The following is a 22,593-nucleotide window of genomic DNA, read 5'->3' on the forward strand; positions in this document are numbered from 1 at the left end:
TGGGGGAGTCCAGAACCAGAGGCCACAATTTGAGAATAAGGGGTAGGTCATTTCGAATGGAGTTGAGGAAAAACTTTTTCACCCAGAGAGTTGTGAATCTGTGGAATGTTCTGCCTCAGAAGGCAGTGGAGGCCAATTCTCTGAATGCTTTTAAGAAGGAGTTGGAGAGATCTCTTAATGATAGCAGAGTGAAGGGATATGGGGAGAAGGCAGGAATGGGGTACTGATTGTGGATGATCAGCCATGATCACAGTGAATGGCAGTACCAGCTCGAAGGGCCAAATGGCCTACTCCTGCACCGATTGTCTATTGAAAATGGTGTCATAGATGTGATGGAAAGAAAGATTTTGGCCCATTGGCCTTCATGAACCAAAGTACTGACAACAATAGATAGATGTTATCTTGACTTGTGGAAGACATTGGTGAGGCCTAATTTGGAGTATTGTGTACAGTTTTGGTCACCTACCTACATGAAGGTTGTAAAAGAGGTTGAAAGAGTTCAGAGAAAATTCACAAGGATGTTGCCAGGTCTGGAGGACTTGGGTTATTAGGAAAGATTGAACAAGTCCGGACTTTATTCCTTGGAACATAAAAGATTGAGGGGAGATTTGATGGAGGTATACCACTATTATGAGGGGTATAGATAGGGTAAATGCAAGCTGGCTTTTACCACTGAGATGGGGTGGGACGACAATCAGAGGCCATGGGTTAAGGGTAGAAGGTGAAACGTTAAGGGGAACATGAGGGGAAACTTCTTCACACAGATGGTCATCCAGGTGTGGAATGAGCAGCCAGCACAAGTGGTGCATGCGAGCTCAATTTCAACATTTAAGAGGTTTGCATAGGTACCTGGATGGTAGGGGTATGGGAGTGGGCAGATTAAATAGTTCAGCACAAACCAGATGGCCCAAAGGGCCTGTTTCTGTATTGTAATTTTCGATGACTGTGACAAGAACCTGAAATAATACAAAAATTCCCTCTAAGTTCTTTTAACAGCTGTGCAGACCAACCATTCATCTCAGCAGGAATTTTGTATATGGTGTTAAAACTGTGGCACTTTTAAGTTAATAATGCATAAAAGAAAATCCCAGGTGCATGACAAGAAAGACAATTTGTCTGATACTCTTTCAGTTACTGTGGGGCCAGGCACCCATGCTGCTCAGCAGGAACAGGGAATAATACAAATGGAGAGAGGCAAACTGAGCCAGGTCACAGATTGGAGATGGCAGAAATGCCCCATTCTTATAGAGACAGGAAGAGCATCAAGGAATTGATGGCCATTCCAGATACCAGCACTGTGCCCAGTCAGAAGATGATTTCTCTCTCCAACTTGGGTTGAACCTCATTGCAACAGTGTGATACCAGATCAAACCTTGAGAACTCAAGTAATCTCATCTGAAATTTGGTCCTAACCCAATGATGGATTTTGTAAATCTTTTTACAGGTTAAAAACGAGATGGAATTTAGCTCCTAGGATTTTAAACCCAGTACGCCAGTTTTGCTGTCTCTGTCCAGATGTTTGAGAAGTGGAGCAAGGATTTCAATCAACCATCCTTCCAGCTCAGACTGTGGGGAGGGATTCACTTGGTCATCTGACCGACTGGCTCGACCGTCATTTTACACAGGGGAAAGGCCGTTCACCTGCTCAGACAGTGGGAGTGGATTCACTCGGTTATCTCAATTGAAGGTACATCAGCAAGTTCACACTGGACAAGGCCATTCATCTGATCTGTGTGCGAGAAGGGATTCAGTCGGTCATCCCACCTGTGGACACACCAGGCAATTCACACTGGGCAGAGGCTGGTCATCTGCTGAACTTGTGGGGAAGGATTCACTCGGTCATCTGACCTAATGGCTCACCAGCGAGTTCACACCGGGGAGAAGCCATTCACCTGCTCAGTCTGTGGGAAGAGATTCACTCAGTCATCCAACCTACTGGCACATCAGCGAGTTCACACTGGGGAGAAGCCGTTCACCTGCTCAGTCTGTGGGAAGAGATTCACTAATTCATCCACCCTACAGAGACATCAGCGAGTTCACACTGGCGAGAAGCCATTGACCTGCTCAGTCTGTGGGAAGAGATTCGCTGATCAATCCACCCTACAGAAACATCAGCGAGTTCACACTGGGGAGAAGCCGTTCACCTGCTCAGAATGTGGGAAGAGATTCACTGAGTCATCCAGCGTACAGAGACATCAGCGAGTCCACACTGGGGAGAAGCCATTCACCTGCTCAGTCTGTGGGAAGAGATTCACTGAGTCATCCAACCTACGGAGTCACCAGCGAGTTCACACTGGGGAGAAGCCATTCACCTGCTCAGTCTGTGGGAAGAGATTCACTAATTCATCCACCCTACAGAGACATCAGCGAGTTCACACTGGCGAGAAGCCATTCACCTGTTCAGTCTGTGGGAAGAGATTCACTGATAAATCCACCCTACAGAAACATCAGCGAGTTCACACTGGGGAGAAGCCATTCACATGCTCAGAATGTGGGAAGAGATTCACTGAGTCATCCAGCCTACAGAGACATCAGCGAGTCCACACTGGGGAGAAGCCGTTCACCTGCTCAGTCTGTGGGAAGAGATTCACTAATTCATCCAGCCGACAGAATCATCAGCGAATTCACACTGGGGAGAAGCCGTTCACCTGCTCAGAATGTGGGAAGGGATTCACTCAGTCATCCAACCTACAGAGTCATCAGCGAGTTCACACTGGGGAGAAGCCGTTCACCTGCTCATTCTGTAGGAAGGGATTCACTAATTCATCCAGCCTACAGAATCATCAGCGAGTTCACACTGGGGAGAAGCCGTTCACCTGCTCAGTCTGTGGGAAGAGATTCACTCAGTCATCCAGCCTACTGAGTCATCAGCGAGTTCACACTGGAGAGAAGCCGTTCACCTGCTTAGAATGTGGGAAAGGATTCACTCAGTCATCCAAACTGCTGGCACACCAGTCAGTTCACACTGGGGAGTGGCCGTTCACCTGCTCAGACTGTGGGAAGGGATTCACTTGCTCATCTAAGCTAATGGCTCACCAGCGAGTTCACACTGGAGAGATGCTGTTCACCTGCTCAGTCTCTGAGAAGAGATTCACTGAGTCATCCAACCTAGTGGCACATCAGCGAGTTCACACTGGGGAGAAGCCGTTCACCTGCTCAGTCTGTGGGAAGAGATTCACTCAGTCATCCACCCTACAGAGTCATCAGCGAGTTCACACTGGAGAGAAGCCGTTCACCTGCTCAGTCTGTGGGAAGAGATTCACTCACTCATCCACCCTACAGAATCATCAGCGAGTTCACACTGGGGAGAAGCCATTCACCTGCTTAGTCTGTGGGAAAAGATTCACTCAGTCATCCACCCTACAGAATCATCAGCGAGTTCACACTGGGGAGAGGCCATTCACCTGCTCAGTCTGTGGGAAGAGATTCACTCAGTCATCCAACCTACAGATTCATCAGCGAGTTCACACTGGGGAGAAGCCGTTCACCAGCTCAGAATGTGAGAAAGGATTCACTCAGTCATCCACCCTACAGAATCATCAGCGAGTTCACACTGGGGAGAGGCCATTCACCTGCTCAGTCTGTGGGAAGAGATTCACTCAGTCATCCAGCCTACAGAGACATCAGCGAGTCCACACTGGGGAGAAGCCATTCACCTGCTCAGTATGTGGGAAGAGATTCACTGAGTCATCTAACCTACTGGCACATCAGCGAGTTCACACTGGGGAGAAGCCGTTCACCTGCTCAGTCTGTGGGAAGAGATTCACTAATTCATCCACCCTACAGAGACATCAGCGAGTTCACACTGGCGAGAAGCCCTTCACCTGCTCAGTCTGTGGGAAGAGATTCGCTGATCAATCCACCCTACAGAAACATCAGCGAGTTCACACTGGGGAGAAGCCATTCACCTGCTCAGAATGTGGGAAGAGATTCACTGAGTCATCCAGCCTACAGAGACATCAGCGAGTCCACACTGTGGAGAAGCCATTCACCTGCTCAGTCTGTGGGAAGAGATTCACTTGCTCATCTAAGCTAATGGCTCACCAGCGAGTTCACACTGGAGAGATGCTGTTCACCTGCTCAGTCTCTGAGAAGAGATTCACTGAGTCATCCAACCTAGTGGCACATCAGCGAGTTCACACTGGGGAGAAGCCGTTCACCTGCTCAGTCTGTGGGAAGAGATTCACTCAGTCATCCCTCCTGCAGAGTCATCAGCGAGTTCACACTGGGGAGAGGCCATTCACCTGCTCAGTCTGTGGGAAGAGATTCACTCACTCATCCACCCTACAGAATCATCAGCGAGTTCACACTGGGGAGAAGCCATTCACCTGCTTAGTCTGTGGGAAAAGATTCACTCAGTCATCCACCCTACAGAATCATCAGCGAGTTCACACTGGGGAGAGGCCATTCACCTGCTCAGTCTGTGGGAAGAGATTCACTCAGTCATCCAACCTACAGAGTCATCAGCGAGTTCACACTGGGGAGAAGCCATTCACCAGCTCAGAATGTGGGAAAGGATTCACTCAGTCATCCCACCTACTGGCACACCAGTCAGTTCACAATGAGGAGTGGCTGTTGTTGTGAATCTGTAGATTTCGTTTGTTGTGGACTGTCATTTTGAGAGAGAGAGAGAGATTAAGAATGGTAATCAGTCTGACTTGCATCTTGTTTACATCGCTCACAGCTTGTTTAGTTTTAACCAAGGACACAGATACTCAGTCAGACAGAGATGAAGGAGGAAAAATGGAAGGTTCGAAACAAGGGAACTACTGGCCAAGGGTCACTGTTTCGAACTTTCCTCTGCCCATAAGGGTGGGTTAATTATCGATTCAGCATACATTGAATGTGTGATTGTCATCTCGTTTGATCCATAGGAGTGGATCTGATTTGGGGTATCCTGTGAAGACCACTTATGTGTTAACCCTTGCCTGGGTGTGGTGTGGAAATTCACTTGAAGACGATACCTCTTGTGACAAGTCACTTTTGGTGATAATTTGTATGTGGATTTGGAACAATGACGGATAAAATCTACAGCGACTGTTCCCTCGTTTTACCACCATGGATGCTGTGGAATTCAACGTTATTGCCTTCTTTCGACATTTACCCTGGATTACAAATATCTCTCTCTCCTCAACTATTCTGTGGTTGTACTGAACTTTCATAGTTTACCATCTCAAGACTCCAAGCCCTGTTTCCCCCGAGCTCAATAGTTTGGGAGTTATATTTACCCACATATATACATATAACACTGTTAACTTTTGTTTATCTTGCTTAAGTTACGATATTGTTAGTAGGTACTAATAAAGATAGTGGATTTAACATCAAAAACAGACTCTAGGTGTAGTCTATTGCTGCTGACTCATTTCTATAGTGTTACAGGGTCAAAATTGGGGCCTGCATCCGATATAGGAAAAGATTTGGAGGTGTATTAATTAGTTATCGGTTTCATTGGAGTAATCCCTTTTGATTTATTTGTGTATGGAAAATCAGCAGCAATGGATGTTGATTGATGTCTGGAAGTGCCAACCTCTGAGGCGTTAGAGGACACCAGAAGGATTGAGTTGCTGAGTATTGCTGAAAGGTTAAAACTTGTGAAGGTGAAATCGACAATGAGGAGGTCACAGATGCAGAGGAAAATAGCTGAGTATTATGTATCTGAGGGTGTGTTTAAAGTGCAGGAGTTGGAGGTGTTTCCTGAAAGTAAACCTAGTGAGCTAGAGCTCCCGCACAAGTTAGAAAAAATAAAGATAGAGGCTGTGGAAAGGCAGAGACAGGTTGAGACTAAAGACGCAGAAAAACAGAGAGGAAGCAGAAAGACAGAGGCTGTTCGAGCTGGAAAAGGTAGAGAGATTGCAGCAAAGGGGTCTAGTGTTAGACTCTGGTGATAAGTTTGAGGCCAGTCGGGAAGTTAAATTAGTGCCTCCATTTGACGAGGCAGAGGTTGATAAATACTTTCAGCATCTTGAGAAGTTTGCTCAGGGTTTAAAATGGCCAAAAGAGGTTTGCCCTATTCTCTTACAAAGTGTAATTAAGGGGAAGGCTCAGCTAGCCTATTCTGCTTTGACAGTTGATGAAGCAGCTGATTATGACATAGTGAAACAGGCTGTGCTCAAAGCTTATGAGTTGGTCCCAGAAGCATACAGGCAAAAGTTTAGAAATTTGAGGAAATCTATGAACCGGACTTATATGGAATGTGCTTATGAGAAGTTTGTGTGTTTTGACCGCTGGTGCAGACATAACAATGTAAATGATGATTTTAACAGCTTGAAAGAGTTGGTTTTAATTGAAGAATTCAAAATGTGTGTCCCTGATGACATAAAGATGTATTTAAGTGAAAAGGATGCTGCCACTTTGCAGGAGTCTGCTAGATTAGCAGATGTGTTTGCTTTAACTCATAAGGTTAAGTGTACCCAGAATAAGAGCTTCCAAAAGAGTAGCAGGGATAACCAGGGTAAACCAGAAATTAAAGCTGGGACTAGTGACGAGACTAAGGATGAAGGGAAGCAGTTGAAGGAGAAATATTCTGGTCTGCCTTGTTACTATTGTAAGAAAGCTGGTCATATGGTGGCTAATTATTCTGTCCTGAAGAAGAAAAAGGAAAAGGAGGCAGTCCCACATGCCTGTGATCAGTATGTTGAAGCACCTATAAACCCACAGGGTTCTGAACATTCTGCTGAGGCTCAGTTAAGGACTGAGAGGTCTGACTGAGTTAAGTAGGGATTCCATCATTTTATGTCAGATGGGTTTGTATTAGTAATGGAAGGGTCAACCCCGGTACCAGTGAACATTCTTCGAGATACTGGGGCTTCTCAGTCACTTATATTAGACAGCCTTCTAAAGTTTAGTGGTGAGACTAACATTGGTGAGGTAAATCTTATTAAAGGCATTGGGGGCAGCATTGTTTCTGTGCCATTGCACAAGGTAACTTTACAGTCAGGGTTTGTTTCAGGACCTGTTAGGATCGGATTATGCTCCAGTTTACCGGTGGAAGCTGTTACTTTGCTGTCAGGGAATGACCTGGCAGATGGTAAAGTTGTTCCTGCAGTGCAGTTGACAACTAAGCCAACCACTGACGACCCACAGATGGATTTTAATATTTATCACAGTAACTCGAAGTATGGCTAAAATGTCTGCCAATGCAGACGGTTCTGTGCAGCATGATTCTGATACCCATGATAGCCAAAATCAGGTTGACCAGGATTCAGGTTATGATGACTTGTCAGGGACCTTTCAGCCTTCATTGTTTCAACAGGATTCAGGTAGTAAGTCTGATGAGAAAAATTTATCCCTGTCTAGGAAGGAGTTTATAACAGAACAGAACCAAGACCCTGAGATTGAAGCTTTATAAGAAACATCTCTCTCAGATGATGAGATTAAGAAAATGTCAGTAGGGTATTATCTTCAGGAGGGAGTGTTAATGAGGAAGTGGAGGCCACCTGCTATACCTGCGAGTGAGAAATGGGCAATTGTTCACCAAGTTGTAGTTCCTAAAGTTCATAGGACTGAAATTTAAACTTTGGCTCACAGTATGCCCTTCGGTGGCCATTTCGGAGTGAATAAAACTGTAAACAGGATTATGAAAGAAGTTTACTGGCCGAATTTGAGGAAAGATATTGTGACCTTTTGCAGAACCTGTCACACTTGTCAAGTTGTGGGTAAACCTAATCAGGTCACCCCAGTGGCCCCACTCCGGCCTATGCCTGCATTCAGAGAACCCTGTTCCAAATTTATAGTGGATTGTGTTGGCCCATTGCCAAAGACTAAAGCTGTCCATCAGTATTTACTAACTATTATGTGTACTGCATCCAGATTCCCAGAGGCAATACCTCTCAGAAATATTAAAGCTAAAACTGTGACGAAGGCTCTTAAGTTTTTTTTTACTTTATTTGGTTTGCCTAAAGAAATCCAGTCTGATCAAGGAAGTAATTTTACATCTGGATTATTCCAGCAGGTATTTTATGAACTGGGAGCTAAACAAATTGCATTGTCTGTGTAGCATCTGGAATCACAAGGGGCTTTAGAAAGATTTCATTCTACTGTCAAAAAATGATTAAGACATACTGTGTTGAAAATAGAAAAAATTGGGATGAAGGAATACATTTGCTTTTGTTCACCGTAAATGCTGATTTATACTTGTGCGTTCGAGATACGCCATATCCTACACCATAGGCCTGATTTAATTTTTGCGTAGCGAGCATGCATAGTTGTGTCTGCATTGCTCTGCACTTCACCACCAAAACGCAAGTTGGCGGTGGGGTTTCTCTGACACTGTTGAGCTTCTTTGTGAGAGACATGGACGACGAGATGCATTTCAAATATTTTCCCATGTTGGCAGGTAGATTTGATGATCTGGTTCATTGTCTCCAACCATTTATTTTGCATCAGTGTACAGACATGGCAGAGAAAAGCAACTAGAAATGCAATGCTACCAAGCAGACCAATCACAGTTGTTGCGGTCTGCATCGCCGCGACGCGTGAGTTACTTTTTTGAGGAGTTGCACGTTACCCTGCAGCGTAGGGTGCAGCGTGGGTATGGCGTAGGGTACGTGGTGCCTATGGCGTACACTTGACGCACAAGTATAAATCAGGCTTAAGAGAGTCGGTACAAGAATCATTGGGTTTTAGTCCATTTGAACTTGTATTTGGTCATAGAGTGAAGGGACCTTTGACCTTGTTAAAGGAACAGTGAATTGATGGGGATGTACATGTTAACTTGTTAGACTATGTTTTGAAGTTCAAAAATAAACTATACCAAGCCTGTCGTCTAGCGAGACAAAACTTAAAGATTTCTCAAAACAAAATGAAGTGTTGGTTTGATAAGCGGACCAAAACAAAAGAAAATACTAGGTGGGGGATAATGTGCTTGCCTTATCTCCAATGTTGACAAGTCCACTTCAAGCAAAATTCAATGGACTGTATGAAATAGTCTCTCAAATTAATGATGTGAATTATGTTATTAAAACACATGACTGACGTAAACTAACACAGGTGGTACACATCAATATGATAAAGCCTTATTCTGGCAAGCAGGCACCATCGGTGAGTGTTGTCAAACATATAAATCTGACAACCCTGAGAATGAAACAATTGACTCGCGTGAGAGTTTTCACAAGCCAAACATGGTCCCAGTTAGGCTAATGAACTCGGTTGTTCTCGAAAACACTGACAACAAGTTGGCTCATCTGCAGCCAAAGCAACAACAACAGCTGAAGGAATTAATTCTGAAGTTTAAAGGTTTATTTCCTGGTGCTCCCAAGCAAACCATGGTCGCAGTACATGATGTAGATATAGGTCAAGCCAAACTGATTAAGCAACACCCATATCACATGAACGTAGAAAAGTGTAAAGTGGCTGAGCAAGAAATTGAATATATGCTGAAAATGGTATTATTAGGCCTTCAACATCAGATTGGAGCTTACCCTGCGTTATTGTGCTCAAACCTGATGGTAGTGTTAGATTTTGCACTGATTATAGGAAGGTAAATGCAGTAACAAAAACAGATGCCTATCCTATCCCTAGGGTGGATGATTGCATTGATAAGGTTGGAAAAGGTAATTTCTTACAAAGATTGATCTGTTGAAAGGGTATTGGTGTGTTCCATTGATGGACTGAGGTAGAGAAATTTCTGCATTTGTGACACCTTCTGGGTTGTATGAATACAATGTTTCACCATTTGGAATGAAATATGCTCCAGGAACATTCCAGAGAATGATTGATTCTGTAATTCAAGGGTTAGGACACACAGATGCCAATATTGATGACTTAGTCACAGGGAGTGACACTTGGGAAGAGCATATCTCTGCTGAAAAGCTGTTTGACAGGCTTTCCAGGGCCAATCTTACAGTTGACTTAGCTAAGAGTGAATTTGGCCATGCCACTGTGATCTGTCTTGGCTGTGTTGTAGGTCAAGGCAAGTTGGCTCCTGTGCGAGCAAAATCCAGGCAATTTCTGAAGTTCCTATTCCGACTGTGTGACGAAGGCCCGTCACTGATTACAGATGTCGCATGGCACACTCGGTAAAACACCCAAAGGGTCATCCACACACATTATTCCCCTCTGTTATTGTGGTGAGTGCACGTATCACAATAAATCAACAGTCACAATTTTACACTCATCCCCAGCAGTAATAGGTATGAAAAAAAGAAACACACTATGTCACAGTTTTATTATCTCAGGTCAATTTATTCATATTCATCTTTCCAATAAGTGTTTTGCCGAAGAGTCATGATAATCTGACGTCTCTCTCCTCCACAGTCACTGGGTCTGAAACAGAGCTGCTGCATAGAGCTGTCTTATATAGAGGCAGCAGCAACCTGCACAGGTGTGCCGATGGTGGAGGATACCATCTTTACCTGGGACAAGGGTTATGTTACCTAATTACTCATCTTGTGGTAAAGTTTTGGGGTTTATTTAAGTTATTTAACCGGGAAATGGTGAATCCTATGATGAAGTCTATGTGTTTATTGTGAGAACTGGTGGTAGAGTTTCAGATTGTGTGAAATGGAAGATAATTGAGTCAATTAGCTTCAGGTTGGTCTAGGGGGATTGGCTTAGCTGTTGTAAGCCTTGGGTTACCAAGGCTTTGGGTTCTTTTTTTGTCTAGTCTGAGGGTGGCTGTTAACTGGACAGGTGACAATTGCAAGCTGTATATATATATAGTTTTTTTTTTAAATTTCTTGTTTTCATGTGGACATCCAAGTTTTTGTTTTTCCACTCTTTTTGTAAATAAAAGCACCACAATCTATTTTTGCCACTCAAACCATCTTGTTATTTTTCTTAGACAGTTGACCCACAGTTTTTGTGACAGACTGGTAAGAAGGCTCTTGAAAGGTTTCTGGGAATGGTTGGATATTATCGTAAGTTCTGTAAGAACTTTGCTGATATCGCTCTTCCTCTGACTAATCTCCTGAAGAAGGGTGAAAAGTTTGTTTAGACCGAGCCTTGTCAGGAAGCATTTGATCGATTGAAAGTTATTATTTAGGATTAGGCCAATCAATGTAGTGTCGTCAGGAAATTTAATGAACAGATTGGTGCTGTGGGTGGCGACACAAGTCATGGGTGCACAGAGAGTAAAGGAGGGGGCCAAGGAGACAACCCAGTGGGGCATGTGTTCTGAGGGTAAGAGAGACAGAGGTGAGGGAGCCCACTCTTACCACCTGCCGGTGATCTGACAGCAAGTCCAGGATCCAGCTACACAAGGCAGGGTGAAGGCCGAGGTCTCTGAGCTTCTTGTCAATACTTCACGCTTTCATATGGCTAAAGCTCTGCCCATGACTGCAAGGAACTGCAGAGAACTTTGGTCTCATCTGGGAACATCATAGAAACAAGCCTCCCCTCGATGGACTCTTTCTACACGTCCCCTGCATTGGAAAAGCAGGCTGTGTACTCAAAGATGCTGCAAACCCAATCCCCCATCGCGGAATAGATACAAAAGCCTTAAAACGCGTACCACCAGGCTCATGGATAGCTTCCTGTTTGCGATTGTAAGCCAAATTAATGGTCTCCGGTCCAATAAAATGGACTCAACCTCACAATGTAACTCGACGTGACCCTGCCCCATATGTCTATCTGCACTGCACTTTCTCTGCAGCCATAATGCTTTGTTACAGTTATTGTTTTGTCGTATATCAGCTCAATGTACTGTTGTAATGTATCGATCTGTGTGGATGGTAGGTCAGGCAAGATTTTCACTGTAGCTCAGTACGTGATAAGAATAAACAAATTCCCCCTTTTAATTTTGTGGAAATATTAGATAGACTGAGCTTCTGCTTTGGAACCACAAAGGGAAACTTAACACAACTGAGGAACACAAATAAATAGAAAAGGCTTCAATCTCGCATTACGATCTGCGGTAACCGGGATCAGGTGACCGGTGATGTGTCTCCCAGACCAATTATCAGAATCAGGTTTAATAGCAGCGGCAGATGTCATGTAATTTGTTGTCTCTGCGGCAGCAATAGAACCTAATTCATAACAATAGATTTTAAAAATTGTGATTTAAAATAAGAATATACATATTAAATAGTTAAATTATATAAGTAGTACAAAACAAAAAATTTAAAAATGTAATACTGTAAACTTTTAATTGTGTGGAACTATTTGACTGAATGGGTTGTTGCTTTGGAAATTCTGGAGTGAAGCTGAACTAAACTGTACTAAAGTATAACTAAACTTATGAAAAGCTCAGATAAATACAAAAGGCTAAGTTCTCACATAAATGGGTCATATAGCCAGAAACATTGGCTGCTCTTCAGCAGGTAAAAACAGTGGAATGAGGCCTAATCCCAGGCCTCAGTCCAGTGGTTATGGTTTGAGGCCTAGGACGAGGTGAGAGAAAGCATTTGGCACGGACTAGAAGGGCCAAGATGGCCTGTTTCTGTGCTGTAATTGTTATGTGGTTATATGGAAACATGCTGAAAATATTGCAGAATAAATCATTGTCCACCCACAACGAGAGGACGTGATAGATCCGGATCTCACTGCCTTTTCTGAACGGGCGAAAGATGAAGCTACACGTACACTCCAGCAGTGACTGGCAGATGCTGCAGATTTGTGGAAAAACATGAACAGGAAACAGGATCACGTGATGGGTGGAGGGTCTCCCATCTGATCCGGTGACTCTGCTCCTCGCCCCTCACACGCTGCCCGACCCATCTGCCGCATTTCCCACATTATTCCATATTTACACCAGATACATTTTTACTTCTTCCCTCCATATCTTCCCTGTCCCTTTCCCTCCACCCCAAGGTCACAGAGTCACGGGCTCGATTCCCATCCTGGTCCAACACACAATTCAGACCCAAAACGGAAATGTGCAGGTTTCATTTAAATCCGTCCATGTTTGTAAACACTCATTTCTATTCACATTCCTCCAGCCTCACTGGACAGGAACACTGAAACATCAAGTGAGAAACAGCAGGAGGTGGCCATTCATCTCCTCTAACCATCAACAAGATGATGGCTGCTCTCCCATCTCAGCCACATGTTTCTGCACGATCATTATTTCTTCCATCCCTCTGGTCTCCACACATCTGTCGGCCTTTGTTTTATGTGAGGACGATCACTGAGTCTTCACCGCCCTCTGTGGTGGGGATTTACAGACATTCACCACCCTCGGAGTGGAGACATTTCCCCTCATCTCAGTCCCGGACAGTCCACCCCCTTTTTCAGAGACTGGGATCCCTGGTTCAGCCGGTAATGATGTTGTGCATTTCAATGTGTTCACCTCTCAGTCCTCAATTCTCCAAATGAAAGGGTTATTGCATTTGATCTTTCTTCATATGATGACCCCACCACTCCAGGGATCAGTCTGGTGAATCTTCATTGCACTCTCTATAACAAATACTCTCTAACCTCTTTGTTAATCCTCTATGGAATTAATTTCCATCTTCTGCAGCCCCGTGTTGCCCCAACCACTCACCTCCCACCCCCGTCACTATTTCCACCTTCCCACCTCCCCCTCACCTGGATCCACCTCTCACTCCCCAGCTCTTGCCCCATCCCCACCCCTCACCTCTTTTCTCGGACTATTTCCCGTCCACTCTCAGTCCAGAGGGAGGGTCTCGGCCCGAAATGTTGACGGTCCATTTCCCTCCACAGATGCTGCCCGACCCGCTGAGTTCCTCCGGCAGTTTGTTCTTTGGTCTGTGTGACCCGTGTTAGTGTGGGGAGCGGGATTTTACACCATATTCCCGGTACAGTCTCAACAAAACACAAATAATTGTCACTTTGCCCGGACCATTGGCCCCGCTTGCAGGGCAACAGTCTGCCGGTGTTTGCCCCCCAATGTGGTGAATCGCCACCACCGTGGGCTCAGACATTTCCACAGATGAGCCCCTCCTGTCCCCACCGGGACAAACATCCTGTCCGCCCCCTCTCTCACCGTCTTCATCCTCTCCCTCCCCGGGGAACCGGCATCAAACCGACGGGCCGAGCGGTCTCCTCCTACCTCTCAGCGACACATCAGACTCCGGCCGCAGGAGACGCTTCACAAACGCCCCAACTTCCCTCGGAGGGAAATGGAAATAAATCAGAAAGCGGACATTTACTTTGACGGTTGTCCCGCCCTGACGGAAAGTTCGGGAGACGGTGTCAGCGGGGGTAACGCCCTCTCGGCTGGTTCGCCTTCGCTATTGGCTGGAAGCAGTGATTGACATCGCTTCGTACCAATGGGAATAGCGCAGCGCGTGACTCCTCTGTTGACACCGCTGGGGAAGGGGCTGGTCACGTGATTAGTAGCCCGGCCGTTAAACCGACCAAGCTCGAGCTCACCAGCGCGCGGGGCACAAAAGGCCCCGGATGATCGGTTGAGGTGAGAAGGGGTCTCCGGGTTGGGGGTCTCACCGGGCGGCGTTTCCAACACCGACTTCGGGTAGTTGCTGTGACTCCGGACTCCGTGACCCGCAATCCCGGGACAGTCCTGCTCTCTTCCCTCTCTCTCAGCCCCACCATCCGTACACGGGCCCCGGGGAGCTTCCGGCTGATGAGGGAATGGGAACCGATGGGTCTCTCAGACAGAGCTGAGCTCCAGCTGTCTAAATGCAAGGATCGGGAACTCGGAGAAAGGGAACAAAATCTTTTACATCAGCTGTTGTGAAAATCACCTTTGTTCTGCCTCCAGTCACAAACCAGAGAAAATCTGCAGATGCTGGAAATCCGAGCAACACACACAAATTGCTGGAGGAACTCAGCATTAGTACTCTTTTCCATAGATGCTGCCTGGCCTGCTGAGTTCCTCCAGCATTTTGTGTCTGTTGCTTGTTCCACCCCCTCTTGTTCTGGACTTTCTACCCGTGAGAACATGTTTTGTCCCACTCTCTCTGGGTACATAATGATATCAAACACCTTTGTCCAGGGCAACAAGTAGCTTTCACATCACAAATGTGCCAGACTCCAATGAGACAGACTACTGCCCTTCCCTTCATATTCATTGGCATTGCCATCACTGAGTTCACCACCGTCAGTCACCTGGGGGAGGGTTCAGGGGAAATATTTATGTACAATACAGAAACTGGTGTTACCTGTGTGTATTGTGGTGATGTAAAAGTTGCTGGAGAATTTGCAAGTGGGAAGAAATGGAGTGATATTTGAAATCTGCCTTTTTCAAGCATCATTTAGCAAGCAAATCACATATGGACAGTGTGCAAAAGCTGTGGTGAGAAAATCCTTCATTACCCACTACGGGCCTGCTACATAGGTTATGTGAGAGTGCAGATGAACTTGATCAAACCTAGAGGACATCAAAGTTTTTATTGACAGTGATTGCTAGCTGTTAAAATGAATAGCTCAAAATATAAAATTTAGTGCCCACACATTGTCACCAGGCAAAAAATTGCACAGCACAAGATTTTTCCGCACACTAGTCATTACAAATTAGAGGGGAGACCTCCAGTGTCCCCGATGCCCTCACCTACAAGATGTGCACCCAGCTGCAGCTTGTAACCCTGCACTTTAAATAGTTGGAACTTGAAATGGATGAATTCTGGATCATCTTGGAGTCGGAGGGGGTGATTGATATGACATGAAGAGAGGTGAGTTACACCCAACGTGCAGGACACAGGAAACTGGGTGAGAGTCAGGAAGGGGAATGAGGGTAAACAGCCATTGCAGGAGACTCTTGTTGCCATCCCCCACAACAACAGGTAGACCACTTTAGAAACTCTTGGTGGGGATTACCTGACTGACCAAAGTCAAAGGGATGATAGGGGATTTGTTAGTTGGGGAACAGAACTAAAAGGGAATGAATATCCTAATGGTAAGGCTTGCTAGTGCATACCTGTGGGGTGGGTGGTTAAACTGAAGTTACAGGGAGTATTGGAGCCAGAATGATAGAACAGATAGTGAAGAGGGTGAATTGAATTGAATTGACTTTATTATTTTCATCCTTCATATACATGAGGAGTAGAAATCTTTGCATAACGTCTTCATCTAAATGTGCAATTTATAGTAACTTATAATAATTAATATGTACAACAGGGCATTCAGTGTAACATAGAAATACAATTGTACCAGCATGAATGAATCAGTCTGATGGCCTGGCGAAAGAAGCTGTCCTGGAGCCTGCTGGTCCTGGCTTTTATGCTGTGGTAGTGTTTCCCGGATGGTAGCAGCTGCAACATTCTGTGGTTGGGGTGACTCAGCTCCCCAATGATCCAACGGGACCTTTTTACACAATAATGTTAATATCCTGGATAGGGGAAAGTTCACATATACAGTTGGGCTGGGCTGTCTGCACCACTCTCTGCAGAGTCCTGCGACTGAGGGAAGTATTGTTCCCATCTCAGACAGTGATGCAGACTCTCAGGATGAGCTCAATTGTGCCCCTGTAGAAAGTTCTTGGGATTTGAGGAGCCATACCAAACTTCTTCAACAGTCTGAGGTGAAGGAGGCACTGTTGTGCCTTTCTCACCACACAGCCGGTATGAACAGACCAGGTGAGATCCTCGGTGATGTTTATGTCGAGGAATTCAAAGTTGTTCACCCTCTCAACCCCAGATCCATTGATGTCAATAAGGGTTAGCCTGTCTCCATTCCTCCTGTCGTCCACAACCAGCTCCTTTGTTTTTGTGACCATGAGGGAGAGGTTGTTTTCTTGACACCAGACAGATGTTGTTCAGATCTCAAAGAAAGTCAGTAATCAAAAGGTTGAGCATGGTGCAATTTACTCTCCTAAGCTGTCTATATCACAATGCAAGAAGCATTGGAGGAAAGCCAGATGAGCCCAGGACAGGGAATTATGATATTACTGGGAGTTGGTTGCTCCCAACAGTGAGGGATTTAGAGGAACAAATTTGTAGAGAGATCGCAGACTGTGCCAAGAAACAAGGGTTGAGATTGTAAGTGGTTTTAAATTTCCATATATTGACTAGGACCCCACACCATAAAAGGACAAGATGGAGTAGAGCTTGTCAAATGTGCCTTTAATCAGTACGTAGAATTTCCAGCATAGAAACGTAGAATAAGCGATTAGGAAATGATCCAGAATTAGTGACAGAAATTAGTGTATGGGAACACTTTGTATCCAGTGATCATAATGCCATGAGATGTTTTCAGCCATCTTCTGTTGGTTTTTCAAAGTTTCCAAATATTTTTTGCTCTATTATTTGCCATCTCTTTGGCTTTTATGTTGGCTTTGGCTTTTCATTTCAGCCACGGTTGTGTCCTCCTGCCTTTAGAGTGCTTCACTGGGATGTATCTACCGTGCACTCAGCTCCCGAATTGCTCCCAGAAACTCCAGCCGCTGCTGCTCCATTGTCACTCCTACCAGTTTCCCCTTCCAGTCAAGTCATAGAAACATGGAGAAGTTCAGTGTGGAAACAGGCCAGTTGCCCCATCTAGACAATACTAGAAACATTTAAGCCGTCCAATGCAATGCCCTGCACCAGTACCATAGCCCTCTATACCCTCACCACCCAGGTACCTGTCAAACTTCTCTTAATGGTGAAATCAACCTCACATGCAGCACTTGTGCTGACATCTCATTCCACACTCTCAGAATTAATTCAGTGAAAAGGATTTCCACGTGTTCCTGTTAAATTTTTGTTAAATGGGGAAGTCACTTACCCATGACTTCTGGTTGTCATCCCACCCAACCTCAGTGGAAAAAGCCTGTTTGCATTTACCCTATCTGTACCCTCATAATGTTGCCTACTTCCAACAAATCCTCAAAGCAGTATATAATTTCCTTGTTTATGCCTTTTTTAGGTGCATAAGATGAAGAGGGGCACTGATTATTGTGTGGATAGCCAGAGGTTTTTTTTCTCCCAGAGTTGAAATGGCTAACACGAGGATCATAGTTTTAAGGTGCTTGGAAATAGCTACCACTCTCTGAGTAAAGAAGTTCCCCCTCGTGTTACCCCTGAATTTTTGCTCTTTAACTCTCAACTCTTGTTTGAATCTCCCCCATTCTCAGTGGAAAAAGCCTATCCACGTCAACTCTATCTATCCCCCTCATAATTTTAAACACCTCTATCAAGACCCCCTCAACCTTCTACGCTCCAAAGAGTAAAGACCCAACTTTTTCAACCTTTCTCTGTAACTTAGGAGATGAAACCCAGGCAACATTTTAGTAAACCTTTTAGAATGCACGATTTCTCTCCCTCTTTCACCAAATTTCAATCCCTCATTATGATATTGTAGCCATTATTGGGACTTGGTTGCGCCCGACAGTCTGAGGGATTTAGAGGAATAAATTTGTAGAGAGATCGCAGACCATGCCAAGAAAGAAAGGTTGATTCAGTAAGTGATTTTAACTTTCCATATATTGACAGGGACTCCCATACTGTAAAAGGACGAGATGGGGTAGAGTTTGTCAATGTGCCCTTGATCAGTAGGTAGAACTCCTGACACAAAAGTGTGCAACGAGCTGTTAGGAAATGATCCAGGGCTGGTGACAGGAATTAGTGATCATAATGCTATGAGATTCAAAGTAAGTATGTGAAAAGATGGATCTGGACCACGGGTTGAGATTCTACGTTGGAGAAAGGTCAATTTTGAACGTATCAGAAATGAGCTGACAAGTGTGGTTTGGGACAGACGTTTTCTGGCAAAGGAGTACTTGTAAGTGGGAGGCCTTCAGAAGTTAAATTTTGAGGGTGTAGAGTTTGTATGTGCCTGTCAAAATAAAAGTTGAAAGGTAACTGGTGCAGGGAACCTTGCTTTTCCAGAGATATTGAGGCCACGGATATTTTGTTCCTCCAAATGCCTCAGACTGTTTGGTGCTACCAAGACCCGTTAATGACTACAGTATCATAATTCCACGCACTGAGCTCATTGGACTGTTTTTTAGTCATCTTCTGTTGGTTTCTAATAGCTTCCCAATAGTGTTTGCTCTTTTGTTTGCCCTCTCTTTGGCTTTTATGTTGGCCTTGGCTTCTCATTTCAGCCACAGTTGTGTCCTTCTGCCTTTCCAATGCTTCCACTTCTTTGGGATGTATCTATCACTCGGCTCCCGAATTGCTCCCAGAAGCTCCAGCCATTGCTGCTCCGTTGTCACTCTTACATTTTCCCTTCCAAACAAGTTTGGCCATCTTCTCTGTCATAGAAACATGGAGAAGTTCATTATGGAAACAGACTAATTGTCCCTTCCAGTCAATGCCAAAAAGCATTTAACCTGTCTAATGCAACTATCTGCACCGGAACCATCGCCCTCCATACCCCTACCATCCAGGCTCCCATCCAGACTTCTTTTAAATGGTGAAACTGAGCTCATATTCACCACTTGTGCTGGTACCTCATTCCACACTCTCACGACCATTTCAGTAAAGAGCTTTTCCAAATGTTCCAGTTAAATTTTCACCTTCCCCACTTACCCATGACCTCTGGTTGTCATCCCACCCAACCTCAGTGGAAAAAGCTGCTAGCGTTTACACTATCTATACACTCATAATTTTGTATACTAACAAATCCTCAAAGCAACGTATACTTTCTTTGTTTATATTAGGAACCTTTTCTAGGTGTATAAGATGATGAGGGGCATTGGGCCAGAGGATTCTTTCCCAGGGCTGAAATGGCTAACACGAGGGGCAGAGTTTTAAAGTGCTTGGAAATAGATACCAAGCGGATGTCAGGGGTAAGTTTTTTTACACAGAGAGTGATGGGTGTGTGGAATGCACTGCCAGCAGTGGTGGTCGAGGCAGATACAATAGGGTCTTTTAATAGCCTCTTAGATAGGTACATGGAGCTCAGTAAAATAGAGGTCTATGTGCTAGGGAAATTCTAGGCAGTTTCCAGTGTAAGTTTCATGGTTGGCACAACATTGTGGGCTGAATGGCCTGGAATATGCTGTAGATTTCTATGTTCTATGTTGAACAGCAAAATAACTTTGGCTAACCTACAATCCTCTGATAATCCCCCGTCGCTAAGGATGATTTAATTATCTCCGCTAGGGCCCTGACAATTTCTGCAGTTGCCTACCGTAGGGTCCGAGGGAGCACCTTGCCATGCCCTGGCGATTTATCCATGCTGATCTGCCTCAGGATAGCAAACATCTCCTCTTTTTTAATCTGTACAGGGTCCATGATGTTAATGCCGCTTTTCCACACTTCCACAGGCTCTGTGTCCATCTCCTGGGTAAAGGAAAAGGAAAGGTACATTGCATCCGGAGTTTCTCCGGTTAGCGGGCGATTCCCTCTACGCCTCTCTGACGTAGTGGGGAACCGCGTACGAGGCAAGTTACAGCGGTGGTTTGCCATTGCCTTCTGCTGGGTGAGTTTCCAAAGAGATCACCAGCTCGTAACCCAGCACGGATGGAAAGCGTGCAGGGGAGCCGGCTGGATTCGAACTCGGGACCTTTCATCCCAAAGTCCGTCACTGATGCCACTACGCCACCAACCGTGTCTCTCCTGAGTAAATAGAGGTGAAAAAAAATATTTCCCATCTGCTTTGGTTCCAAACATGCATCGCCAACTTTGTCCCTTGTAATCCTTTTGCTCTTAATCTATCTCTAGAATCCCTTAGAATTGTCCTTCATCTTTTCTGCAAGGCCAGCCATCCTGATTTATTTCTTATGTGTTCTCTTGCATTTCTTATACTCCATAAGAACCTACCTGCCTATCCCTGTTATGCAACTCCATTTTGCGCTTCACCAGGGTCTCAATATCTCTTGAAAACCAAGGATCCCCACAGTTTCTATCTTTACCTTTTATTCTAACAAGCACATACCCGCTTTGTACTTTCAAAGTTTTGCTTTGAAAGCCTCCCATTTACCAAGCACACCTTTGCCATAAAGTAGCCTGTCCCAGGCCACCGTTGCCAGATTCTAGTGCCATAATTCCAGGTGTTGATCTATGCCCTGAACCCATCCGCCTTTCCTACACTGCTCCTTGTATTGAAATATACAGGCCTCAGCATATTCACTGCACCATGCTCAACTTTTACATTCCTGACTTTGTCTGAGGACTGAACAGCACTATCTCCACAACACCTCCACTCTCTGTTCTGTTATTAGAACATAAAACATAGAATAGTACAGCACAGTACAGGCCCTTCGGCCCACGATGTTGTGCCGACCCTCAAACTCTGCCTCCCATACAAACCCCCACCTTAAATTCCTCCATATACCTGTCTAGTAGCCTCTTAAACTTCACTAGTGTATCTGCCTCCACCACTGACTCAGGCAGTGCATTCCACGCACCAACCACTCTCTGAGTAAAAAACCTTCCTCTAATATCACCCTTGAACTTCCCAGCCCTTACCTTAAAGCCATGTCCTCTTGTATTGAGCAGTGGTGCCCTGGGGAAGAGGCGCTGGCTATCCACTCTATCTATTCCTCTTATTATCTTGTACACCTCTATCATGTCTCCCCTCATCCTCCCTCTCTCCAAAGAGTAAAGCCCTAGCTCCCTTAATCTCTGATCATAATTCATACTCTCTAAACCAGGCAGCATCCTGGTAAATCTCCGCTGTACCCTTTCCAATGCTTCCACATACTTCCTGTAGTGAGGCGACCAGAACTGGACACAGTACTCCAAGTGTGGCCTAACCAGAGTTTTATAGAGCTGTATCATTACAACGCGACTCTTAAACTCTATCCCTCGATTTATGAAAGCTAACACCCCTTAAGCTTTCTTAACTACCCCATCCACCTGTGAGGCAACTTTCAGGGATCTGTGGACATGTACCCCCAGATCCCTTTGCTCCTCCACACTACCAAGTATCCTGCCATTTACTTTGTACCCTGCCTTGGAGCTTGTCCTTCCAAAGTCTACCACCTCACACTCCTCCGGGTTGAACTTCATCTGCAACTTCACAGCCCATTTCTGCATCTTATCAATGTCTCTCTGCAATCTTTGACAATCGTCTACACTATCTACAATACCACGAACTTTGTGTCATCTGCAAACTTGCCAACCCACCCTTCTACCCCGACATCCAGGTCATTAATAAAAATTACGAAAAGTAGAGGTCCCAGAACAGATCCTTGTGGGACAGCACTAGTCACAATCCTCCAATCTGAATGTACTCCCTCCACCACGACCCTCTGCCTTCTGCAACCAAGCCAATTCTGAATCCACCAGGCCAAACTTCCCTGGATCCCATGCCTTCAGACTTTCTGAATAAGCCTACAGTGTGGAACCTTATCAAATGCCTTACTAAAATACATATAGATCACATCCACTGCAATACACTCATCTATATGCCTGGTCACCTCCTCAAAGAACTCTATCAGGCTTGTTAGACACGATCTGCCCTTCACAAAGCCATTCTGACTGTCCCTGATCAGACCATGATTCTCTAAATGCCCAGAGATCCTATCTCTAAGAATCTTTTCCAGCAGCTTTCCCACCACAGACGTAAGGCTCACTGGTCTATAATTACCCGGACTATCCCTACTACCTTTTTTGAACAAGGAGATAACATTCGCCTCCCTCCAATCCTCCGGTACCATTCCCGTGGACAACGAAGACATAAAGATCCTAGCCAGAGGCTTAGCAATCTCTTCCCTCACCTCGTGAAGCAGCCTGGGGAATATTCCATCAGGCCCCCAGGACTTACACATCCTAATGTATTTTAACAACTCCAACACCTTCTCTCCCTTAATATCAACATGCTCCAGAACATTAACCTCACTCATATTGTCCTCAGCATCATCAA

At 45.1% G+C, this 22,593-nt stretch overlaps 2 protein-coding genes across 2 annotated transcripts in view; both read left to right on the forward strand.

The window, feature by feature from the left end:
- Positions 1-2,046: 2,046 nt before the first annotated feature.
- The window catches only part of LOC140207441 (uncharacterized), a gene marked incomplete at its 5' end in the record, with an annotated part of 28,752 nt that continues 8,205 nt past the window's right edge, over positions 2,047-22,593 (forward strand). Inside the window, 3 exons of the mRNA XM_072275964.1 lie at positions 2,047-2,946; positions 4,207-4,423; positions 14,312-14,321. Coding sequence (XP_072132065.1) covers positions 2,047-2,946; positions 4,207-4,423; positions 14,312-14,321 — 1,127 coding nt within the window. The remainder of the gene's footprint in view (positions 2,947-4,206; positions 4,424-14,311; positions 14,322-22,593) is intronic.
- LOC140207377 (uncharacterized) lies at positions 3,172-4,041 on the forward strand (the record flags this gene model as incomplete). Its single annotated transcript, XM_072275918.1, has 1 exon — positions 3,172-4,041. A coding segment is annotated over one exon (870 nt), but the record flags the coding sequence as incomplete, so codon positions are not given.

The sequence above is a fragment of the Mobula birostris genome, chromosome 13 (assembly GCF_030028105.1).
Source record: "Mobula birostris isolate sMobBir1 chromosome 13, sMobBir1.hap1, whole genome shotgun sequence".
NCBI lineage: Eukaryota > Metazoa > Chordata > Chondrichthyes > Myliobatiformes > Myliobatidae > Mobula > Mobula birostris.